Genomic DNA, 23,828 nt, shown 5'->3' with positions numbered 1-23,828 from the left:
CTCGACCTTCCCACGCTGCTCTGTGTCACACGTGTGGAGCATACAGCGTCGCTAGCCGGCGCCTCTTGTGTCTCAGGTTTCTCCCCATCAGTGGCAGGAAATCTGCCCTTTGAACTCTCCATCTCTGTTCTGCTGCTGCCTAATTTAAAATCTACAAACAGGCTAACAGGCGACAAAGGAGTTTTGGAATTAAAAATAATATTTTTATTTTGCCTACGGTGGAGGCATATGTTTAAGATGAGAGGAGAAAGATTTTCAAAGGCCACGATGGGCATTCTTTTTACGTAGAGAGTGGATTGAGTGTGGAAGGAACTTCCAGAGGAAAGGGTGGAGTACAGATACAGTTTACAATATTTAAAAGACAATTGGATAAATTCATTAATAGGAAAGGTTTGGAGGGATTTGGGGCGAGAGCAGGCAGATGGAACGAGTATAGATTGGGATTATGGTCGGCATGGACTGGTTGGACCGAAGGGTCTGTTTTTGTGCTGTCTGACTGTCCAACACTATGACTCACCTTAGGGCCAAGTGAGGCTTGAACCCAAGACTTTCAGGCACAGAGATCTGACTTACAATGTTTCTGCCCTAGAGTTTAGAAATTGATGCTGGCAATATTGTTGTAAAAATTGCAAGTTTTAAAATCACAAATAACTGAGTTTGCATAAAACTTAAAATATGAAATAAAGAATTATCAAATGAACTTGCTGTGACCATTCAGGATTACTGGGTGATAAAGAATTCACAGTACATTGCAAATAGTGCAAAAACTCAGCCTTTGCCTCAAACCTGCTGCCTGTTTATTGAAAACAAATTTAACTTGTCGTTGACACAAACTATTTACCACAATTCAGCTGTGCAGTCAAGTGAATGTCAGCAGTCTCAACCTCCACATTAAGGTGGTAGCTTTGCACAGCTTTTGGTATTGCACTGGTGTGAAGTAAAGCTTAGGAACCTTATCCCCTGGAGCTTTTAAAACACTTTTGCTATTGGCACAGGGCTTGCTCAACAACTCTCCCATTATTTTTTAAAAAGTCCGTTTTCATTTTCAATGTCCACAAGGCAGCATGGAGGCAACAATCTGATCTGGTAGCTCACTTTGCTTAAATTGAATTCCTATCTTAAACCTGAAATATAACAAAGCTATTAAACACCTCTGTTTTTCCCTAAACAATTGGGCCCACATAACCAAGCTAGTGAACTGACACTCCTTCCTGACATGATTATGGATAGACCTACAACATATGGACAACAACTCACTGCCATCTTCCCAAATACAATTAGAAATGCTTACCTTACTATCAATGTCCACTGTGAACAAATAATATGCATATGTGCTGTGTAGGTGAAGAAGTTCAAAATATGTTTGTGGCATTCTTTCAGTTCAGATGTATATCAAATTTTGTAAATGTGGATTTGATTAACTTCTCCAATGGCCAGTTTAGAAACTCCATTGCAGTTGTCTTAGAACATAGAACAATACAGCACAGACCAGGCCCTTCGGCCCTCAATGTTGCGCCGACCTGTGTACTATTCTCAGCTCGTCCCCGTATACTATCCCATCATCATCCACGTGCTTATCCAAGGATTGTTTAAGTCTCCCTAATGTGGCTGAGTTAACTACATTGGCAGGTAGGGCATTCCACGCCCTTGCCACTCTCTGAGTAAAGAACCTGCCTTTGACATCTGTCTTAAATCTATCACCCCATAATTTGTAGTTATACCCGCTCGTACAAGCTGACGTCATCATTCCAGGAAAAAGACTTTCACTGTCTACTCTATCTAATCCTCTGATCCTCTTGTATGTCTCTAGCAAATCCCCTCTTAGCCTGCTTCTTTCCAATGAGAACAGACCCTAGTCTCTCAGCCTTTCCTCATAAGACCTTCAGACCAGGTAACATCCTGGTAAATCTCCTCTGTATCTTTTCCAATGCTTCCACAACCTTCCCGAAATATGGCGACCAGAACTGTACACAATATTCCAAGTGCGGCCGCACCAGCGTTTTGTATAATTGCAGCATGATATTGCAGCTCCGGAACTCAATCCCTCTACCAATGAAACTTAACACACCGTATGCCATCTTAACAGCACTATCAACCTAGGTGGCAACTTTCAGGGATCTATGCACATGGACTCCAAGATCCCTCTGCACATCCACACTACCAAGAATCTTTCCATTGACCCAGTACTCTGCCTTCCTGTTATTCTTCCCAAAGTACATCACTTCACATTTAGCTGCATTGAACTCCATTTGCCACCTCTCAGCCCAATTCTGCAGTTTAACCAAGTCCCCCTTCAACCTGTAACATTCTTCCACACTGTCCACTTCTCCACCGACTTTAGTGTCATCTGCAAATTTACCAATCCATCCACCTAAGCCCGCATCTAAGTCATTTATAAAAATGACAAACAGCAGTGGTCCCAAAACTGATCCTTGTGGCACACCACTAATAAGCAGACTCCAGGCTGAATATTTTCCATCAACCACCACTCACTGCCTTCTTTCAGAAAGCCAGTTTCTAATCAAAACTGCTAAATCACCCTCAATCCCATGCCTCCGCATTTTCTCCAACAGCCTACCATGTGGAACCTTATCAAAGGCTTTACTGAAGTCCATGTATACCATGTCAACTACCCTCAGCTACATGCTTGGTCACCTTCTCAAAAAACTCAATGAGGTTTGTGAGACACGACCTGCTCTTGACAAAACCATGTTGACTATCTGAAATCAAATTGTTGCTTGCTAGATGATTATAAATCTTCCCTCTTATAATCCTTTCCAAAACCTTTCCTACACCAGAAGTAAGGCTCACTGGTCTATAGTTACCTGGGTCATCTCTGCTGCCCTTCTTGAACAAGGGCACAGCATTTGCAATCCTCCAGTCCTCTGGTACTAAACCTGTAGACAATGATGACTCAAATATCAAAGTCAAAGGCTCTGTTGCCTCCTCCCTAGCTTCCCAGAGAATCCTCGGATAAATCCCATCCAGCCCAAGGGACTTGTCTACTTTCACTTGTTCTAGAATTAATACACCTCTTCGTAACTAACCTCGATCCTTTCTAGTCTAATATCTCGTATCTCATTCTTCTCCTCCACAATATTCTCCTTTTCCTGAGTGAAAACCAATGAGAAATGTGCATTTAGCACCTCTCCAATCTCCACAGGGTCCACAATCAACTTCCCACTTCTGTTTTTTACTGGCCTTATTCCTACCCTAGTCATCCTTTTATTCCTCACATACCTATGAAAGCTTTGGGGTTCTCCTTTATTCTATTTGCTCCATATTTCCATTGTCTGCATCACCTGCATTTTGCTACCCCATTCTATTCATCCTAATTCTTGCCTAATTGCATTATAATTGCCCTTGCCCCATTGATAACTCTTGACCTGTGGCATGTACCTATCGCTTTCCATTGCTAAACTAAACGTAACTGAATTATGGTCACACTGTCCAAAGTGCTCACCCACCACTAAATCAAACGTCTGGTCTGGTTCATTACCAAGCACCAGATCCAGTGTGGCCTCCCCTCTTGTCGGTCCTTCGACATACTGTGTCAGGATGTAGTTTTGATTGTTCCAGAAATTGTGCCTATGCCGAAACTTTCCAGAGGAATGCTCACTCTTATTTATAATCTTTGGTCTAGGCTAAGAAACCTTCACATTTATTCAGTCCCATGGAACCTTCACTTTCAGCACAAAACTGAAATTAACAAAGACAAGTTCAAAATCTCTACAGAGTCAGATATGTAGGTTCTTGTCGACCACCACAGAATGGATTTGATGGGAAACTGCAAAATGCATAGGTGTTTTACAATTCCTATTACATTTATTATGCAATGTTATATCAAGGCAAATCAGATAAGGAGCAAAATTCTAAATACAAATTTAAATACTATATTTTTACCTCTTGCATTGATTTGGGCTGTTGGGCCTGTTTGTATTGCATGTCAGATTGCTGAATAAGATTTTAAGATGTTAATTCGATCTTTAGGATTATTTCTGCTTGATTTGATGTTTAACACGCTGTTGGTATTGCTACATGCACCTTAATATATACATGTACAGTAAAATCGCACTAAGTTGCATCACACGAGGCCTGCACACAAATATGTGTTGAGCGTTGCTTCAAGATAACCAAGGTGATGCCTATGCTACTTGGTTTCTCTGCAATTATGTTCTGTATAAAAAAGAAAATAAAAACAGAGTGACAGAGTAAATATATACAAATATCATTGTTCATCAATTAATTCTCATTGGACAATGGCCTGACTGTATCATTTTGCTTCATTCTATGTTTTTCCATTCGAAATATCCATTTCTATTTGTCTCCAACTGACAGGAGTCTTATTAGTTTTCCCACCAATATAGCCATACTTGCAAGGATTCACAGAGAGATCTCCATGTTGAATAAAAGCAAATTTATTCTTTGACAAAGGGTCAGTTAGACTCGAAACGTCAGCTCTTTTCTCTCCTTACAGATGCTGCCAGACCTGCTGAGATTTTCCTGCATTTTCTTTTTTGGTCTCCATGTTGAATGGTGGCTTGCCATGATTTTATCTATAGTCGTTCTAACTCTAATCTGATTGGTGGCATGGTGACATGATAGGTGGGTTCAGTTAATCTGGAGTTACCAGTCAATATTTTTTATTGGCATCTGTCTGTCTGACTTCCCATTCTGCTACCAGGAATGGCTGACCTTTCCACACAATGAGAAGTTCAGTTTATCCAATTTTGACTGATTGTGATTTCATTGTAACAGTAGGAATAGTTATTCTGAGAATCAAATTGTGAATGGAGGGCCACTCCATTGAATGTGGAAGTGGAAGGAGCTATCGGGGCTCATCCACAAGTTATTGAAGATTCCAAATGTGCTCTCCCAATGCCTGTTATTTGATCACAAAGGGATTCTGTGTTGACGTTGCTGCTGGCAGCTGGAGAAAGGCACAGTTGACCTCAAGTGTTTTGAGATTAAGAGGACCTTACTGAGGGACCACAGTACTGTCTCGATGTGGAAAGTGGTTGTTGCAAGTCATCAGTGATCCCCAAAGACCAACTGCAAAACCCATCAGAAGAAGGGAGCTCAGTTCTGCCAACCAGGGATGAGGAAACAAAACCCGGGCTGGCTGTGCTGTCAATCAAAGAGGTTCTCAGGAGGGTTGAGACCTGCTGTCTGGCTGATAAACTGATACCGTGGGAAAGCTGCCTGGATTTGTAACCGCGTTTTTCGCCGAGACAGTTCTCAGAGCAGAAGGGCTTTGTATAAGAAAGCGAGCTGTTAAACTATGAAGAGATCTTTGCTATTGAGCCCCTCGGACAGCGAACTGGACGTTGAAGAGCATAAGTTAATGAATTCTTCATTAACCTGATTTATAATTTCGTTTTCTTAACAGTTAATGAAATGCCTCGAGATTAAAATGATTGAACAATCAGGCTGAAGAGAAATATTAATGGCAATCTTATTTTAAATAGGAATATGAAAGAACCCGTGTTACCATCGACTTTGTCCCAGAGCCAGGCCAGAAAGAAAAGACGCGGAGTACGTTTCCAATCTTCTTGTAAAACTTTTGTTTTTCGCATTCTGGCTGCATTGTCGAGAATTATAACTCTATTGTCATATAGCCTAAAGTTGATCTTTCCTTTATTTGTAGATTGTTGAGAAACGGCGCAGAGATCGGATTAACAACAGTCTGTCTGAACTTCGCCGACTAGTTCCCAGTGCCTGGGAGAAACAAGTAGGAGGATCTAACCTGATTGTACACTGAGAGTTCACCATTCAATGCAGATCCTGTTACTGAGTGTTGCGGGGTGGGGGAGCAGGACAATTTTAACATTTTCTGAGCAGTAAAAATCTGACTGCACAAGATAATGTGTGTGCATTGGTTCGTCTAACGTCCAAAATATACCTCGCTCATTTTTCAGGGATCAACAAAACTGGAAAAGGCTGAAATTCTGCAGATGACAGTTGATCATCTGAAAGTGCTGCACACAAGTGGCGGAAAGGGTGAGCGTAACGTTCAGTATTTTTGAACAATGAAATTTGTTCCTTAAAGATATGCGATATTTGTACTGCAGTGAGAATTTCATTAATCCTCATAGTCTCTAAAATTATGGCGTTTTCCTATAGGCATTTTGTGAGGTTTTGCTCCAGACATGAGTTAAATCGGCGAGGCAACAAGTGCATTTAGTGCAAAAAGATGTACAAACCTTCAGTCCTTATTTTAATCTGCAGTCAAATTGCAGTGTTGTGGAGTTTTTTCCCCCTTGCTGGCGAAACCATTCATTTGGTCATTTATTCGTTCGTGAATATTTATTTTCATCCTAATTGCCCAGTATCTACAGTCACATGTAGTCTAGACCAGATAAAGATGGCAGATTACCTTCCCGAAAGGAATTAATGAGCCAGTGGGGTTTTCGTGTGACAATCAACAACGGTTTTAATGGTGGTTACTAGACTCTTATTTCTCAGATTATTATTCAATTTTTTGAACAGGGTCACCGGGACATTAACTGGATCTCTGGATTAATACTCCAGTGATAGTATCACTAAGCCATTGCCCGCCTTTCTTTGCTGGGTTAAAACTGACAGCAAATTCTCCAGGTCTCCAGAGGTTTTCAGTGCTTTTGTGGTTCAAGAAGATATAGCAACCACTTAGAAATCATTTCACTGGACAGAATTTGCTTTCATACTTTTAATCTCTGAAAAAAGGCTTGGAAAATTAACACCTCATCGAATGCAGCACAACTATACTTTTAATTTGAATGCAAAATCCATAACTATTGCTAAACAATTTCAACAGTTAGCCCTTGAATACTATTTTTTTCTATTTGTGAAAAGCCAGTATTTCCATTATGTTAAAATTCATATTTTTAAAATACTTTTTAAGAATTACATTTGATATTCCAGCACCAAATTTAAGCATAAAGGTATTTTTCTCTTTGTAAAATGTAAATGGGGAGAAAAAAAAAATCAGTGCATTTGAAGTCCTGTTTGGTGCCAGTGAGAATATTTTAATGTAGCTTGATGACATCAGCGTTGCAAGTTGCATAGAGCTCCCCTTGACTTGACACCAAATTGAAACTGAAAGCCATGCCACAGAGATTCTTGGGCAACTTTCTTAGAAGCAATAGATGACCACTGGTGCCTTCCTGCTGACCTTAATGTCTGGCTCGTTGCCATGCAAAATTATACCCTGGAGTTACGACCCAAGTGGACTCCAGGCCCAGCAGTGTGAGTATTGGGCAGAAAGCAAAATTCTGCCTGAGTTTCACAGAAACCCTTTACAGTGGTAAACCTGGATTAATGTGGTGCTTTTTTAAAATTCATCTGGAATTGAATGAAAGTTTCAGAGATTGTAAGTATTCAGTCCACAATATCCAAAAGCTTAGTTTTCACAATGAAAGAACTTCAACACAAGACAAAATATGTCTAATGTTGCAACCCTTTTGCTGATTTCGCATTACATTGAAGTATTCCAATCTTATTCAAATATGCCTTCAATCAACATAAACAGTTCTGCCCCAGGAAACACTTAATATTTTTTCTTTGAATTTCGAAGCTGAATTTTCATCTCTTTTCGCTTTCTTTTATGCACAAAAAGCACAGCATGTTTGTGATGTTGGAACTTCTTTTTTAAAGTGACTTATCCTGATACATTAAAATACATTAATGAAAACAGAAAATGCAAAGACCTGAGGGTAAAAATATTTTATGAACTAAAAAAATTGCAATGAAATAATAAGCAAAATAGCTTTGTTTCTTCTTAGACCCAATACAATGGTCCTAGACAATGGACAATAGACAATAGGTGCAGGAGTAGGCCATTCAGCCCTTCGAGCCTGCACCACCATTCAATATAATCATGGCTGATCATTCCTAATCAGTATCCTGTTCCTGCCTTATCTCCAGAACCCTTGATTCCACTATCTTTGAAAGCTCTATCCAACTCTTTCTTAAATGAATCCAGAGAGTGGGCCTCCACTGCCCTCTGGGGCAGAGCATTCCCCACAGCCACCACTCTCTGGGTGAAGAAGTTTCTCCTGAGCTCTGTCCTAAATGGTCTACCCCGTATTTTTAAGCTGTGTCCTCTGGTTCGGCACTCACCCATCAGTGAAAATATGTTTCCTACTGCCAGAGTGTCCAATCCTTTCATAATTAGATTAGATTAGATTAGATTAGATTAGATTAGATTACAGTGTGGAAACAGGCCCTTCGGCCCAATAAGTCCACACCGACCCGCCGAAGCGCAACCCACCCATACCCCTAACTAACACGATGGGCAATTTAGCATGGCCAATTCCCCTGACCTGCACATCTTTGGATTGTGGGAGGAAACCGGAGTACCCGGAGGAAACCCACGCAGACACGGGGAGAATGTGCAAACTCCACACAGTCAGTCGCCTGAGGTGGGAAATGAACCCGGGTCTCCAGCGCTGTGAGGCAGCAGTGCTAACCACTGTGCCACCGTGCCGCCTTATACGTCTCAATCAGATCCCCTCTCAGTCTTCGAAACTCAAGGGTATACAAGCCCAGTCGCTTCAGTCTTTCAGTGTAAGGTAATCCTGCCATTCCAGGAATTGACCTTGTGAATCTATGCTGCACTCCCTCAATAGCCAGAATGTCTTTTCTCAAATTTGGAGACCAGAACTGCGCACAGTACTCCAGGTGTGGTCTCACCAAGGCCCTGTACAGCTGCAGAAGCACCTCTTTGCTTCTATACTCAATTCCTCTTGTTATGAAGGCCAGCATGCTATTAGCCTTCTTCACTACCTGCTGTACCTGCATGCTTGCCTTCATTGACTGGTGTACAAGAACATCCAGATCTCTCTGTACTGCCCCTTTACATAAATTGATTCCATTGAGGTAGTAGTCTGCCTTCCTGTTCTTGCCACCAAAGTGGATAACCATACATTTATCCACATTAAACTGCATCTGCCATGCATCTGCCCACTCACTTAACTTGTCCAGGTCACCCTGTAATCTCCTAACATCCTCATCACATTTCACCCTGCCACCCAGCTTTGTATCATTAGCAAATTTGCTAATGTTATTGCTGATACCATCTTCTATATCATTAACATATATTGTAAAAAGCTGCGGTCCCAGCACGGATCCCTGCGGTACCCCACTGGTCACTGCCTGCCATTCCGAAATGGAGCCGTTTATCACTACCCTTTGTTTCCTATTAGCCAACCAATTTTCAATCCAATCTAGTACTTTGCCCCCAATACCATGCACCCTAATTTTACTCACTAACCTCCCGTGTGGGACTTTATCAAAAGCTTTCGGAAAGTCCAGGTACACTACATCTACTGGATTTCCCTCATCCTAATGTTGAGAACCCTCTGTCTCCCTTTAAAGAAGCACAGTCTGTTTGTAAAAGAAAAAAAAAAGAGAAGAGATGGATTTAAAGTGATGTCCCTATGAAGCAAGGGAGATGTAAGAAAGACTTTTTCCCTTGGCATATGGTTAGGGTATGGAATGCACTCTCTGTGAAAGTGGTTCCATCGAGGAATTCAAGAGGCCATTAGATGGTTATTTCAATAGAAATACATTGCAGAGATATGGGGAAAAGGAATGAAATAGGCACCACAACCAGACACAATGGCCTCCTTTTGTACCATAAGAATTCTGTGATTCTGTGAATTGGAGGACAATCAGAGTTCCAAATTATGGTGGACCATCATTTGGGTGTAGTGTTTAATGAATGGGCATAAAAGATCAAGGAGATGTATGTGTATTGCAGCTACATGTGTAAGTCACTCACTGTCCAGAATCTCACAATCATTTAAGCATGCAAAGGTCTAATTTTATTCATAAGCATATTATCCTTCAAATCCCCAGTATTAATGGGCTACTGTTGACCAGAAATATAACCAATCCTACCACATAATGTTGCTACACAACCAGGTCAGAGACTGGGAATTGGTGATGAGTAACTCAACTCCTTCATTCCCAAAATCTGTTGACTGTCTGCAAGGCACAAAGTGTTGGAATGCTCCCCTCTTTCCAGGATGAACTATACTGAAGAATTTGGATGCCATCCAGGACAAAGTGGTCTGCTTGATTGGCACAACATCCACCTCCTTCAACATTGACTCTACTCACCACTGACGCAATGTGTACTATCTACAAGATAGACTGCAGCAAGATTCCTGCAAACTGCCTTTCAAACTCTTGGTCACTACCACCTAAAGGGTTAAAGGGTGTGGATGTATGGGAATGTAACTTCATGTAGATTGCCCTCTGAGCCACACACCATTCTGACTTAAAACTATAATGTCATTCCTTCATTGTCGCTGGATGAAAATCCTACACCTCCCTTCCTAACAGTTTCTCACAGCTTTCTCAAGAGCACTTAGGGATGGACAAAAAATGCTAGTCTAGGCAGTGACAACCACATCCCAGGAACAGAAAAAGTAGAAATCTTTCCACAAAGATGACAGATTATGCTTCATTTGTGGTAGGTTTCCAGGCTTTGAATACGAATTACTGGATGAGGGTTCTGTACATATTCCTACAAACAGAAAATACTTTCAGAACCAAGCAGCATAAGCAGGGCACTGCCAGGTTGTAAGTAATGTTGCAGTTAACAGTTTAGTCTTGGACTTTTAGCTGAGTAAGTTTTCAGAATAAGAGACAAAATCCAGAATAAGAGACAAAATCCATATCACACACAGTTATTTGATTATCATTTCTGTGTTAAGATTTGGCAGTTAATTGTGCAGCTTGCATGGAATCCCCACGCATGTACAAAACAAGTGAAACAATAATAATACTACCTGTAGGTATATCTATCTTGTATCTCAGATTTCAAGTCTTACTCACTAAAATGTGTATTAACTGCCAAATAGCAGACTATTGATAAGCCCATTAATTAGAGTTGGCAACATTTTTGTGACAGACGATGTGAAAACTTACCAGGTGTGTTCTGTCCACAGAAAGCAGGAAAAATTCAAACCAGCTAACTGCCAGCACAACAGTTCATTCTTGGTCATCAGTAATGTGATGGAAGCAGCATAAACAGGGCACTGCCGGTTGTAACTCATGTTGCAGTTACCAGTTTAGTCTGAGACTGCAGGCTGAATTGGACCATCTACATAAATACTGTGCTATATTACAGGTTAGAGGCTGGGAAATCTGTGGTGAGTTACTCACCTCCTGACTCCCAAAGCTTGTCCATTATCAATAAAGCAGAAGGTCAGGCAGCATCCAAGGAACAGGAGAATCGACGTTTCAGGCATAAGCCCTTCTCAAGGAATGAGGAAAGTGTGTCCAGCAAGCTAAGATAAAAGATAGGGAGGAGGGACTTGGGGGAGGGGCTTTGGAAATGCGATAGGTGGAGGGAGGTCAAGGTGAGGGTGATAGGCCGGAGTGGGGTGGGGGCAGAGAGGTCAGGAAGATGATTGCAGGTTAGGAAGGCGGTGCTGAGTTCGAGGGATTTGATTGAGACAAGGTGGGGGGAGGAGAAATGAGGAAACTGGAGAAATCTGTGTTCATTCCTTGTGGTTGGAGGGTTCCCAGGCAGAAGATGAGGCGCTCTTCTTCCAACCGTCGTGTTGCCATGGTTTGGCGATGGAGGAGTCCAAGGACCTGCATGTCCTTGGTGGAGTGGGAGGGGAGTTAAAGTGTTGGGTTACGGGTTGGTTGGGTTGGTTGGTCCGGGTGTCCCAGAGGTGTTCTCTGAAACGTTCCGCAAGTAGGCGGCCTGTCTCCCCAATATAGAGGAGGCCACATCGGGTGCAGCGGATGCAATAGATGATGTGTGTGGAGGTGCAGGTCAATTTGTGGCGGATATGGAAGGATCCCTTGGGGCCTTGGAGGGAAGTAAGGGGGAAGGTGTGGGCGCAAGTTTTGCATTTCTTGCGGTTGCAGGGGAAGGTGCCGGAAGTGGAGGTTGGGTTGGTGGGGGGTGTGGACCTGACGAGGGAGTCACAGAGGGAGTGGTCTTTTCGGAACGCCGATAGGGGAGGGGAGGGAAATATATCCCTCGTGTTGGGGTCCGTTTGGAGGTGGCGGAAATGACGGCGGATGATACGTTGTACATGGAGGTTGGTGGGGTGGTAGGTGATGTCCAGTGGGGTTCTGTCCTGGTGGCGGTTGGCGGGGCGGGGCTCAAGGGCGGAGGAGCGGGAAGTGGAAGAGATGCGGTGGAGGGCATCGTCGACTACGTCTGGTGGGAAATTGTCCTTGAAGAAGGAGGCCATCTGGGTTGTATGGTTTTGGAACTGGTCCTCCTGGGAGCAGATGCGGTGGAGACGAAGGAATTGGGAATATGGGATGGCGTTTTTACAGGGGGCAGGGTGGGAGGAGGTGTAGTCCAGGTAGCTGTGGGAGTCGGTCGGTTTATAGTAGATGTCCGTGTCGATTCGGTCACCCGAGATAGAAATGGAAAGGTCTAGGAAGGGGGAGGGAGGAGTCTGAGATGGTCCAGGTCTGGGGAGGAGTCTCCCCCAAGTCCCTCCTCCCTACCTTTTATCTTAGCCTGCTGGACACACTTTCCTCATTCCTGAAGAAGGGCTTATGCCCGAAACGTCGATTCTCCTGTTCCTTGGATGCTGCCTGACCTGCTGCGCTTTTCCAGCAACACATTTTCAGCTCTGATCTCCAGCACCTGCAGCCCTCACTTTCTCTCAATAAAGCAGAAGTCAGAAGTACGATTGAATACGCTCCACTTGACTGGATAAGTGCATCCCAGCAAATCAAGCTTGATACTATCTAAGGCAAAGAAGTTTGTTTGATCAGACCATCCACCAATCCAAACTGGTGCACAATATAGGAGTAGGTAGACTCGATGTATGATAGTAATTGCATTGTAACAATTCAGCAAGGTTGTTTTAGTAATACCTTCCAAACCCATGATTGCTGCCAACTGAAAGGACAAATGCAGTCGACATTGTCAATGAAAATAAAACAATGAAATGTTATAATACAAGTTATCATAGGCTCATTTCCTGTTCTGAGCTGAGTTATTTGATCATTGTTACAATTGATTTCAGCACCCATGGACTGTGAAGCAGAAAACCCCGAATTGTTATCTAGTGACTTGTGGGTAGTACATAATGGTTTGTCTTTACTCACTAATTGAGATATTTATCATATATCGTTTCAGACTCTGACATATTCTATATGTCGCTACCTAAAAATCAAGCCTTACCTTCTGACTAGAATTCAGACTGACCTGAACTGACTTTAGCTGATTTGAATGTTAAATTGTCTTAACCTTAACTTAGGGGCACTTATGGCACAGAGGTAGTGTCTCCCCACCTCTAGGCCAGGAGACCCAGGTTCAGTTTTTTTTAATGGATTCTTGTTAGCTTTTAGAATGGTTGTTATCAAGTACTCAATGGGCAAGTTGACTCTTTCTAGATATTTCCAGTGATTACTAAGATATAAGAAACAAGAACTAGGAGCAGGATTAGGCTATCTGGCCCCTCCAGTCTGCTCCACCATTCAATAAGATCATGGCTGATCTTTTCATGGACTCAGCTCCATTTACCTGCTTGCTCACCATAACCCATAATTCCTTTACTGTTAAAAAATTTATCTATCTTTGCCTTAAAAACATTCAACGAGGTAACTTCTGCTTCACTGGGCAGGGAATTCCACACATTCACAACCCTTTTGGTGAAGGGATTCCTCCTCAGCTTGGTACTAAATCTGCTCTCTCTTATTTTGAGGTTATGCTCCCTAGTCCTGGTTTCAACCACAGTGGAAACAACCTCCCTGCTTTGATCTTATTTATTCCCTTCATAATTTTATATGTTTCTATAAGATCCCCTTTCACCTTTCTAAATTCCAATGAATATAGCACCAGTCAACTCAATCTCTCCTCATAAGCAATTTCTCTCAACTCCAGAATCAAACTAGTGAGCCTCCTCTCCAATGCCAGTACATCCTTTCTCAAGTAAGGAGACCAAAATTGTCTACAGGTGTGGCCTCACCAGCAGCCTGTACAGCTGCTACATAACCTTGCTATTTTTAAACTCTAGCAATGAAGGACAATATTCCATTTGCCATTTTAATTACTTGCTGAAACTGCAAACCAATGTTTTGTGATTCATGCACCTGGACATCCAGCTCCCTCTGCACAGCAGACTTCTGGAGTTTTTTACCATTTAAATTATAGTCTACTTTACTATTATTCCTACGAAAATGGATGACTTCACATTTACCAACATTGTACACCATCTGCCAAACCCTTGCCCACTCACTTAATCTATCTATATCCCTCTGCAGGCTCTTAGTGTCCTCTGCAAAGGTGAACTCATCATCTCTTGAAATGTGACGTTGCATGTGCTGCTTGAACTTTTCAGCCAAGGCAGCCCAAAAGGCTACTTGATGAGATACCTGCCTCAGTCAGTTCTGAACACTGATTTGACCTGACCAAAATAACTCCACAGTTCCCTGTTAGGTTTTTGTCATGACATCAAGTCCCACCCTGTTAGCTGGATGACTAAATGCCAAATCTAGTCACCTGACTAAAAGAACTGGAAATCACTGTTAGTTATGTAGTTTTTGACTTCTTTCATCAGTCTGCTTGTAACACCTGAAGAGTAAGCAGGTCCAGGTTTAGCTGAACACATGCCTCTGATCTCACTCTCTCTCGAAAGTCTGATTCATGAAAAGGAATCTATTTTTTGCCTGTGGAGTGAACCAGTTCCCAGCTTTCATCAGCAATTTCAGCTGTGCCTGAACTTCTATGAATTTGACTTAGAGTCATAGAGTCATACAGCACGGAAACAGACCTTTGGTCTGACTTATCTGCGCCAATCAGGTGGCATAATCTGATGCATTCCCATTTGCCAGCATGTGGCATCTTTGTACAGCTAACTGAAAGAACCTCAATTGCACTTTTACTTATTGGACTCTCTAATTGATGTGAACTAATTCTGAGATCTTTGATTTTAAGTGATTTGTAATTTGTAACTTCCCTCATTCTTGAACGCATGTGTGTTTGTGTGCATGTGAATGTATGTCACATACCATTCCTCCTGGTTTTGAATGCAGTATTAGACCCTACTTTACTTAAACCTGAAATAATTTGATTTTGTCAGTTTTAAATTGGAGTTCACAAATATAGCTTAGGAAAGCACCACTGCCTATTTTAAAAAGGTAAAACAAACAAAAGAACATTAAAAATCAACCCTTGTAATGGACAGGAGAGGAGAATAGTAAAAATAATTACATTCAGCTCTCTGTCTTTCCTGTTATAATCATGATTGCAGTACACAATTAACTGAGGTCCTATCTGGCTGATTTGTTGACACTGGTAGATAAAGTCATGGCATTATATATCTCAGAAACCATTTGGTCCATCTCATCCATCCTGTCTAGGTTTCGGAAACTGAACTAGTCCCATGTGCCTGCATTTGGACCATATCCCTCTAAACATTTCCGATTCACACACCTACCCAAATGTCTTTTAAGTGTTGTATTTGTACCAATCTCTACCACTTCCTCTGGCAGTTCATTCCATGTACGCACCACCCTCTGTATGAAAAAGTTGCCCTTCAGGTCCCTTTTAAATCTTTCCTCTCTCACCTTAAATCTATACACCCTACTTTTGAACTCGCCTCCCCAGGGGAAAAGATTTTGGCTATTCACCTTACCTATGCCTCTCATGATCAACATTTTGCATTTCTCAAAATTAAACTCAATCTGCCACTTCTCAGCCCATTTGCCTGGCTATTCACGGACTTGTTGTTCTCTGAGATACCTTCTTCACTGTCCACTATACCACAAGTTTTGGTGTCATCTACAAATGTGTTAACCATGCCTCCTATATTTTCATCCAAATTGTTTATAAAAATGACAATCAGCAGTGGATCCAGCACTGATTCTTGCTGCACATGACTGGTCATGGCCTCTGATTCAAACAACCCTCGATCACCACCCACTGCCACCCAGCTTCAAGCCAATTTTGTATCCAATTAGCTAGCTCTCCCTGGATCCCACGTGATCAACTATACTAACTAAACTGTGATGTGGAACCTTGCCAAAGGCCTTGTGGGCGGCACGGTGGCCCAGTGGTTAGCACTGCTGCCTCACAGCGCCTGTAGACCCGGGTTCAATTCCCGACTCAGGCGACTGACTGTGTGGAGTTTGCACATTCTCCCCGTGTCTGCGTGGGTTTCCTCCGGGTGCTCCGGTTTCCTCCCACAGTCCAAAGATGTGCGGGTCAGGTGAATTGGTCATGCTAAATTGCCCGTAGTGTTAGGTTAAAGGGGTAAATGTAGGGGTATGGGTGGGTTGCGCTTCGGCGGGTCGGTGTGGACTTGTTGGGCCGAAGGGCCTGTTTCCACACTGTAAGTAATCTAATCTAATCTAATCTAAAGACCAGGGAACAGGAGATTCGACGTTTTGGGCACAGGCCCTTCTTCAGGAATCCTGAAGAAGGGCCTGTGCCCGAAACGTCGAATCTCCTGTTCCCTGGATGCTGCCTGACCTGCTGTGCTGTTCCAGCAATAAAGTTTCTAACTTTGATCTCCAGCATCTGCAGACCTCACTTTCTCCTTGCTAAAGACCAGGCAGGCAATGTCTATCACTCTGCTGTTTAAAGATCCCACAGCACAATGCGTAGAAGAACAAAAAGTGCTTCCAGGCTGCAAGCCAACATTTTCCCTGAATCAGTATCACCAAACAAAAATTTACTGGTCATTCAGCTCAATTGTTTGTGGGTTTTTGCTTGTTCACAGTGGCCAGTGTAAGTTTAAAATGTAAATTGAGTGTGAAGAACTTTTCCGGCATGGTAATGTTATTTCCAATTCAGTTTTTTTTAGCATAGTGGTATGTGGGCATAGGATGGAGTGAAATTGCTTGCTACTCATGTGACCAGATGTTATGTACAGTTGAAGTACTGAGAAATTAGATTTTCTTCTTTAAATTCTTTAAAAGTATGAATTTCAGCTTGTCAAGCATGACACAGCACATGACCAGAATGCAGCATTCCATTGTTAACTATGCAACGACACACCAAAAACTTGCAAGAATGTTCTCAAGAGTTGGAGAGTATAGTTATGAAGAATTGCTGAGGTCTCCCTAGTTATTCACACAATCATTAACTTTAGTGGAGGACCAAATAGGGCCCTTCAGGATTTTAAAAAGTGAACAGTGCAAGATTATTTCTGTTGGTTGTTAAATAATTAGTAGTAAGTTTTAGACTTAGCATTATCTTTAGCGAATGAAAGGTAAGGTTAGAAGAAATAGTTTCACACAGAATGATACTAGCAAATGGAATGCTTAACCAGAAGTGGTAATTGATGCAGAAGTAATGTCATTTAAAAGGGAATCCATAACATTTTTAAAGAGGAAAAATAGAAAGGAATAAGGCAGAGGGGCAAAGAGATTGGGGTTAGATCAGTTGAAGAGTGACAATGACAAAGGCATAAATGACTGAGTAGTCTTCTTGTGTGCTTTGATATCAATGGGATGCACATAATATTCATGAAAGTAGCAGCCAAATTTATGGTTGGGTTTAAGAACATGAAATAAAACTTTCATATTTTTGCTGAAGGTTATTGTCAAGCAAAGATAACAAAATTTTAAAAATTAGAAGGTTATATGTCTGTGATTTGTTATTTGGCATATATCTATTGATTTTCAATGGACAAATATGTGCACCTGTCTCTATTCAACTCATGACTAGACAGAAAACTATCAATCAGATTCCAACAAAAAAACAATTATATAAGATCTAGTTGTCGTTACAATTTTCTTGACATCCACCCTTGATTCCTTCTCAGTTCTCATACTTCTATACTATTTTCACCTTGCAAATATTACTCATGCTATGTTAGGTGGTTAATCCTTCCTGCATTCAGTACTGTGTCCCTCCTTGTTCCGGCTTCTATGCCATACCTTTCTTCTCCCTCCCTTGAACTTTTTGTTCCTTTCCTGCTACCTCTTCCTCCACAATATTCGTTTTCTTCAGTTCAGTTATAAATCTTGTGATACTCTCTCTAACCACCTTAGGCTATGCGCATTTCTCACTCCAGCAACACGCTCAAATCCTTCTTGGCTTAAGTGTATGATTTGGTCTCTGGTGTGGGTTTGCTACCAACAGGATGTTTTATTTGATGTGACAATGTTTATGTTATCTCTTGTAACAAACAACAGTGGGTGGCAAATGAAATACAGTTTGGGAATATGTGAGGTCATGCGCTTTGGTAGGAAGAACGGAGGCATTATTTTCTAAATGGGGTGAAAATTCAGCAATCTGAAGTACAAAGAGACTTGGGAGTGCTAATCCAGGTTCCTCTTAAGGTAAACTTGCAGGTTGAGTCAGTAGTTAGGAAGGCAAAGGCGATGGTGTCATTCATTTTGAGAGGACTAGAATATAAAACCAGGGATACATAAAGTTCCAGTTAGACCACATTTAGAGTATTGTGAACAATTCTGGGCCCCATATCTCAGGAAAATTGCACTAGCCCTGGAGTGCGTCCAGAGGAGGTTCACGAGAATGATCCCAGGAATGAAAGGCTTAACATTATGAGGAACATTTGAAGATTCTGGGACTATACTTGATGGACTTCAGAAGGTTGAGGAGGAATCTAACTGAAACTTACAGAATACTCAATGGCTTGGACAACGTGGATGTTGGGAAGATGTTTCCACTGGCAGGAGAGATGAGGACCTGCAGGCTCAGCCTTAAGATGAAAGGGAACACCCTTTAGAACGGAGATAAGGAGAAATTTAATCAACCGGAGAGTGGTGATTCTGTAGAATTCATTACCACAGAAGGCTGTGGAGGCCAGGTCTTTGAGTATATTTAAAACAGAGATAGATTAGTTCTTGATTGCCAAGGGGATCAAAGATTACAGGGAAAAAGCAGGAAAATACGATTAAAAACCTATCAGTCATGATTGAATGGTTGAGCAGACCTGATGGGGTGCATGGCCTAATTTCTGCTCCTATGTCTTATGGTCTTATGGATGTGTGTGTATTGTGGTATTAAAGAATCCAACAGACATGTTACAACTATTATGTACAAACATTCAAATCCTCAGGCATGAAAGTTTCTGGACTAATATTAAAATATTAGTTTACAAAATAGAAGAATGATAGAATCATAGGATCCCTACAGTGTGGAAGTAGGCTATTCAGCCCATTGAGTCCAGCAGAGGAGTATGGTTCTAGCAGAGTGTCATGCTTCAGGTGATCTGAGGTATGATAGTATGATGTCTTTATAGCTTCAGGCCATATGCCACAACAGAATGATGTTATCAGATCATATCTCATAAATGTATACAGCTAAACTGATTGTGAGACATATCACGACAACAACTATCTCTTGTTCATAAAGGTCAGAAACACTGGCTGTGAATGTGGCCTATTGTTTTCCAATGTTGGTTATAGTAGTGCAGTTTGCTGTCTTTTTACTTTAACTGTTGGGAAAATAAACTGTAAACTTGTGTGTGGTTCTTTGCTGAGAAATCACAAAATTATCCCTGAGGTGGATATTCATTATAAGCTTCAATTTCATAAATGTCAGTCTCCCTCCAGTACTTCAATTATTGTTTTTACTATATGTGAATTTTGACAGGCTAGTTAATTGCTATTGATCGTAACAATCAAACTGGGACTTCTCCTCAATTGATATACCCAAAACCTGGTGATGTAATTGATGGCTTATTTCATCACTATGTAAATTGAGACTGTACTCTTAAAATGCCTGATCTTTACTGTCCCCTGGATAAATCTGGAAAATCAGTGGTAGAGTGTAGTTCAGCAATTTGTCACTGACAGTTGTAGTTTTAAATCATCCTGCCTTTCTATATGTTTCAGGGTTAAAATATTGTCGATACTTGCTTTCATTGCAGAAAGATGTTTTGCACAGTTTCTAAATTTACTCTTTTGTATTAATAGGTCATTTTGAGACTCCGATATTAACCACAGATTACGGGATTCTGGGATTTCGGGAATGCTTATCTGAAGTGGCTAGATATCTCAGTGTGATCGAGGGATTAGACCATTCTGATCCTTTGAAGGCTCGCCTGGTGACACACTTAAATACATGTGTATCACAGAGAGAGGTTGTAACTGCTGAGAAAGGCCATCACCTCTTGTGTACAGGATATCCTCACCAGTTTGTGCTGACCTCTCTATCTCATTTCAGTCCTGATGCTTTTGCACGCAGCTTTCCACCTTTAGAACATAATCATCACAAGGAGTCGATGCTCAGCGGTATTCATCTTGAACATTTAAATAAATTGTCTTCTCCAGGTTTTGTGGTCCCTATTCTGACAAATGCTGCACATGTAACATCTTCAGTTTTGCCAATTACTTCTCTGTCAGCTACACAATTCCCATTTTCCATTGATCCTCTACTGCCAGCTGCTTTAGTCCAATCTCCAGTACAAACTGTAAAAAGTGGAAAACACTTCTGGACTACAGAAGTGGGGACTTTTTAGTTTGAATATTGGTTTATTATTTTTGATGGTCTAGGGAAAAAATTCTTCAGGTATCACATTAAAGTTTGCATTGTGCTCACAATTCCACGTACATTACATCATAGAGGTAACTACAGCTATGAGTAAAGTCAAACCTCATTATTATAAACTCAGTGCAATGGAAAACAGTTGCCTTTGCTGTACTTAATGGATTTATAATTGTACCTTGGCGGACAGCAAGGAGGCATTAATTATAATGAAAATTTGCAATAATGAATTCCAATTGTACATAATTTATTATATATGTCTGGGATATGCTTAATTTTCTTATTGCATGAAATTATGGCTCTTGAGCTATTAGAGTTTGATAAAAGATATACATTTAGAAGTGTTAAATAGCTTTGCAATTTATTACTATCCACTACAAAGCAGCAAGTGTCCTGGTTTGATTCCTGCCTGTGTTGAGTTAGAGTAGGCGTTATGTTCCTTGAGCTAGCAAAGAAGTTTTCAAACTGGGAAGGGCAGCCATAGGGATAAGGTACCTGGGCTACTGGTTCCTATGAGACCACCTTGTTGTGCGGAACCAACTTTTAAAAAATGCAACATGTTAAACCAATTGTTTGGGCTGGTATAATTATTGTATTAAGAGACCGGAGTGTACATCGCACATGACATTAACAGGGCTCTACTATTGTGGATAAACAAATGCTGTGCAAATCTACTTGTAGAGCCCTTGGCTATTGTATGAATTTTGAATCAAGGATACCCTCTAGTGTTCTAATCTCTTCCTGCAAGTTTCTCAATATGCCTTTTCCTATTTTGAGACTAAAGCTCAATATTGTAATGAATTTATTTTCTGAGAGCTTGCTATGTGATTGTTAGAATTGTCATTCCTTTCTGGGAAAGATTAACTTCAAAGTACATAATAACTAATTTCAAACCCATGGTGTCTATAGTGAATGTAACAAGGTCATCCAGGTGGACATAACAGAATGAGTTTCCTGATTGGGATTGTTAAACTGGTCCATTCAGGGACCCCTGGCTGACAGATATAAACAGAATATCAGAGGTTCTGTTCACTCTGAGAGCTGGCTCTGAGGATGTTGGACCAGTGTCAAGTACTATGCACATGTGAATAAAGGGTGACTTGGTGAAGGGATACACGCCTCCGTGGAGTCATTTCAGTGGTGATGAAAGAAAAAAGAAATGTGCACACAACAGCTGTCTTTGGGTTGGGTAAGCATTTCTGGCAATATGCAGTTATTTAGGAAGCTCTACTCGTTCAATCTTGCCATCAAAGACTGGACCCAGTATGTGGAAAGAAAGCATTATTTTTTCTGGGCAAATGACATTGGGGCAGATGAAAAGCAACATAATTCTCCTGACAACTGGTAGACCAACAGCTTTTTCAATTATTAGGAGTCTAATGTTTCCCAAGGCACCAGATATTAAAACATTTCAAGAGTTGGTAGATTTAGTTTATGAATATTATGATTCCAAGCCTCCTTTAATTCTGACATGCTATTGGTTTTACTCAACAGTTTGAGAATTGGGGAATTCGTGTCAGGATTTTTGACGAGATTAAGATGACTGGCAGATGCATGTGACTTTGGTTTAACCTTTAATGAGATGCTGAGTGACCACTTGGTATGGGATTAATGATGTAACCATGCAAAAGTGCATAGTAGTTGAAGGCCAATTGGACTTCAAACAGGCACTATGACTGGCTTTGCCGTTAGATAGTGCAGCAAGGGGAGTGTGTGAGTTGCATGATATGTCATTGGAGATGCAGACCCTTGCCAGGCTGATTGAGCTTGGAAAACATCACCTGCGTGAAGGCAATTGTATAACCTTACTCAGGACATATCCTAATCAGAGGGACTCAAGGTCAGCCTACAGCAAAACCTCCAAAACAAAGCCAAGCCTCAGCCAAATTGTTAAAACTTTCTTCAGGATCTGGGCCTGCAAGCCATTGTAATTGCTGCCAATATGTGGACTTGAGAGATAGCAAAAGAGTCCCACTCAACCTAAATTATGTAAGAGAGCTCACTGGCTGGTACCAGGAGAGTGCACACCCTGAAAAGTTCACCTACATCTGGTTTGGAACAGTTAAATTGCTTAGCAACATCCGAATCAGAATCCATCAAAATAAACTTCTGGTTAAATGGTCACCCAGTTCTAATGGTGATTGATACTAGCGTGACTCTTTCAGTGATTGCAGAACCAGTCTTTAATAAAATTGGACTCCAACCCTTAAGTTTGTGTAAAACCTCAGCTAGACTGAGAACCTTTACAGATTAAGAGTATAGCTTCTTTAACTCTGTGACTATGACCTTACGACTATAACTTCTGTTCCAGTTTCATATAAGAAGCAGCTGGTTTAGTTTCAACTGATTGTAGTAAAAGGCCTGGGCCCAAGCCTGATAGGACGACATTGGTTGAGAAAGATTCACCTTGATGGTCTCAGCAGTTTTTGATTAGAAAATGGTTGCCTGAGTGAAGTCCTAATTAAATATCCAGAAGATTTTCAGAAAGGCCTAGAGGCTATTGAAGGCCACCTTACATGTTGACCAGGAAGCGATTCCATGATTCTGCAATGTTTGCCAGTGCCATTTGCCTTATGGGCAAATATAGAGGCAGAAATCAGCAGGCTGGAAAGTGAAGGAATCATCAAACCAGTCCAGTTTGCAGAATGGACAGCACTGGTCAGACTGATTGTGAAGCCTGACAGGTTGGTTCACCTTTGTGGGGATTTTAAACAAATGATAAACCACTTCTTGCAGCTGGATAAATACCCAATCCCTCACATCGAGGATTTATACGCAAAGCTGGTGGGGGGGGGCAGAGCTGTCTTTCACAAAGCTGGACATGAGCCATACATACCTGCAATTGCGATTAGATGAGGAGTCCCAGAAGTATGCTACAATTGATACACGTAAGAGTTTGTACCAATACAGAGGAACCTCAATTATCCAGTATTTGACTATCTGCCGTGATCACATGGTCCCGATGCTCAGCTAAACTATGTTATCCGGAATTCGATTAACTGAATGAAATACTCCGCACCAGTGTCCTTCAGATAATTCTCCACATATAAAACTGCATTTTGGGGCAGCATCAGCCTGTACCATTTTTCAGCAGACGATGGAGAACATTTTGTAAGGTCTACTCCAGATCATCATTTATCTGGAGGCAGTGCCGATAACTGGAAAGGCCAATAAAGAGCAGGTAGAGCACTTGGACATAGTCTTTAGACATTGTTCCAAGGCAGGCATATGCCTTAGAAGGGAGAAATGTGTGTTGAAGGCATGCCAAGTGACCAAATTGGGCTACAGAGTCAACAAGACTGGGTCACTCACGTTGGAAGATAAAGTGAGGGCGATCAAAGGGCGATCAAAGGAAAGCCTTCAAAATAAAAGAAAATATTTTGAAGGCTTTCCA

The 23,828-nt window shown here is 41.4% G+C and overlaps 1 protein-coding gene and 1 long non-coding RNA gene across 2 annotated transcripts in view; one reads left to right on the top strand and one right to left on the bottom strand.

Annotated features, from left to right (window-relative positions):
- Window positions 1–5,592, bottom strand: part of LOC148147639 (uncharacterized) — a 55,994-nt gene extending 50,402 nt beyond the window's left edge. Inside the window, exon 1 of the long non-coding RNA XR_015759563.1 lies at window positions 5,492–5,592. This is a non-coding gene — a long non-coding RNA (uncharacterized LOC148147639). The remainder of the gene's footprint in view (window positions 1–5,491) is intronic.
- LOC122559914 (hairy/enhancer-of-split related with YRPW motif protein 1-like) lies at window positions 4,203–21,546 on the top strand. The gene is made up of 5 exons (XM_087994864.1): window positions 4,203–5,340; window positions 5,469–5,535; window positions 5,648–5,731; window positions 5,919–6,000; window positions 19,864–21,546. The coding sequence occupies exons 1-5, from the start codon at window positions 5,282–5,284 to the stop codon at window positions 20,406–20,408; spliced, it is 837 nt and encodes a 278-aa protein (XP_087850990.1). The 5' UTR covers window positions 4,203–5,281; the 3' UTR covers window positions 20,409–21,546.
- Window positions 21,547–23,828: the final 2,282 nt, after the last annotated feature.

The sequence above is a fragment of the Chiloscyllium plagiosum genome, unplaced genomic scaffold, assembly GCF_037043375.1.
Source record: "Chiloscyllium plagiosum isolate Xiang-an unplaced genomic scaffold, Cpla_swu_hap1 HiC_scaffold_15, whole genome shotgun sequence".
In the NCBI taxonomy this organism is placed as follows: Eukaryota; Metazoa; Chordata; class Chondrichthyes; order Orectolobiformes; family Hemiscylliidae; genus Chiloscyllium; species Chiloscyllium plagiosum.
Note: the sequence above shows the minus strand (reverse complement) of the source record. Positions and strands in the feature narration are given on the sequence as shown.

Excerpts from the sequence above, each read along its gene's own strand:
- LOC122559914 (XM_087994864.1), top strand. The coding sequence starts at position 5,282 with ATGAAGAGATCTTTGCTATTGAGCCCCTCGGACAGCGAACTGGACGTT. Across the intron at positions 5,341-5,468 it reads CTGGACGTTGAAGAGCATAA|GAATATGAAAGAACCCGTGT; the intron begins GTTAATGAATTC and ends TATTTTAAATAG. Across the intron at positions 5,536-5,647 it reads CCAGAAAGAAAAGACGCGGA|ATTGTTGAGAAACGGCGCAG; the intron begins GTACGTTTCCAA and ends CTTTATTTGTAG.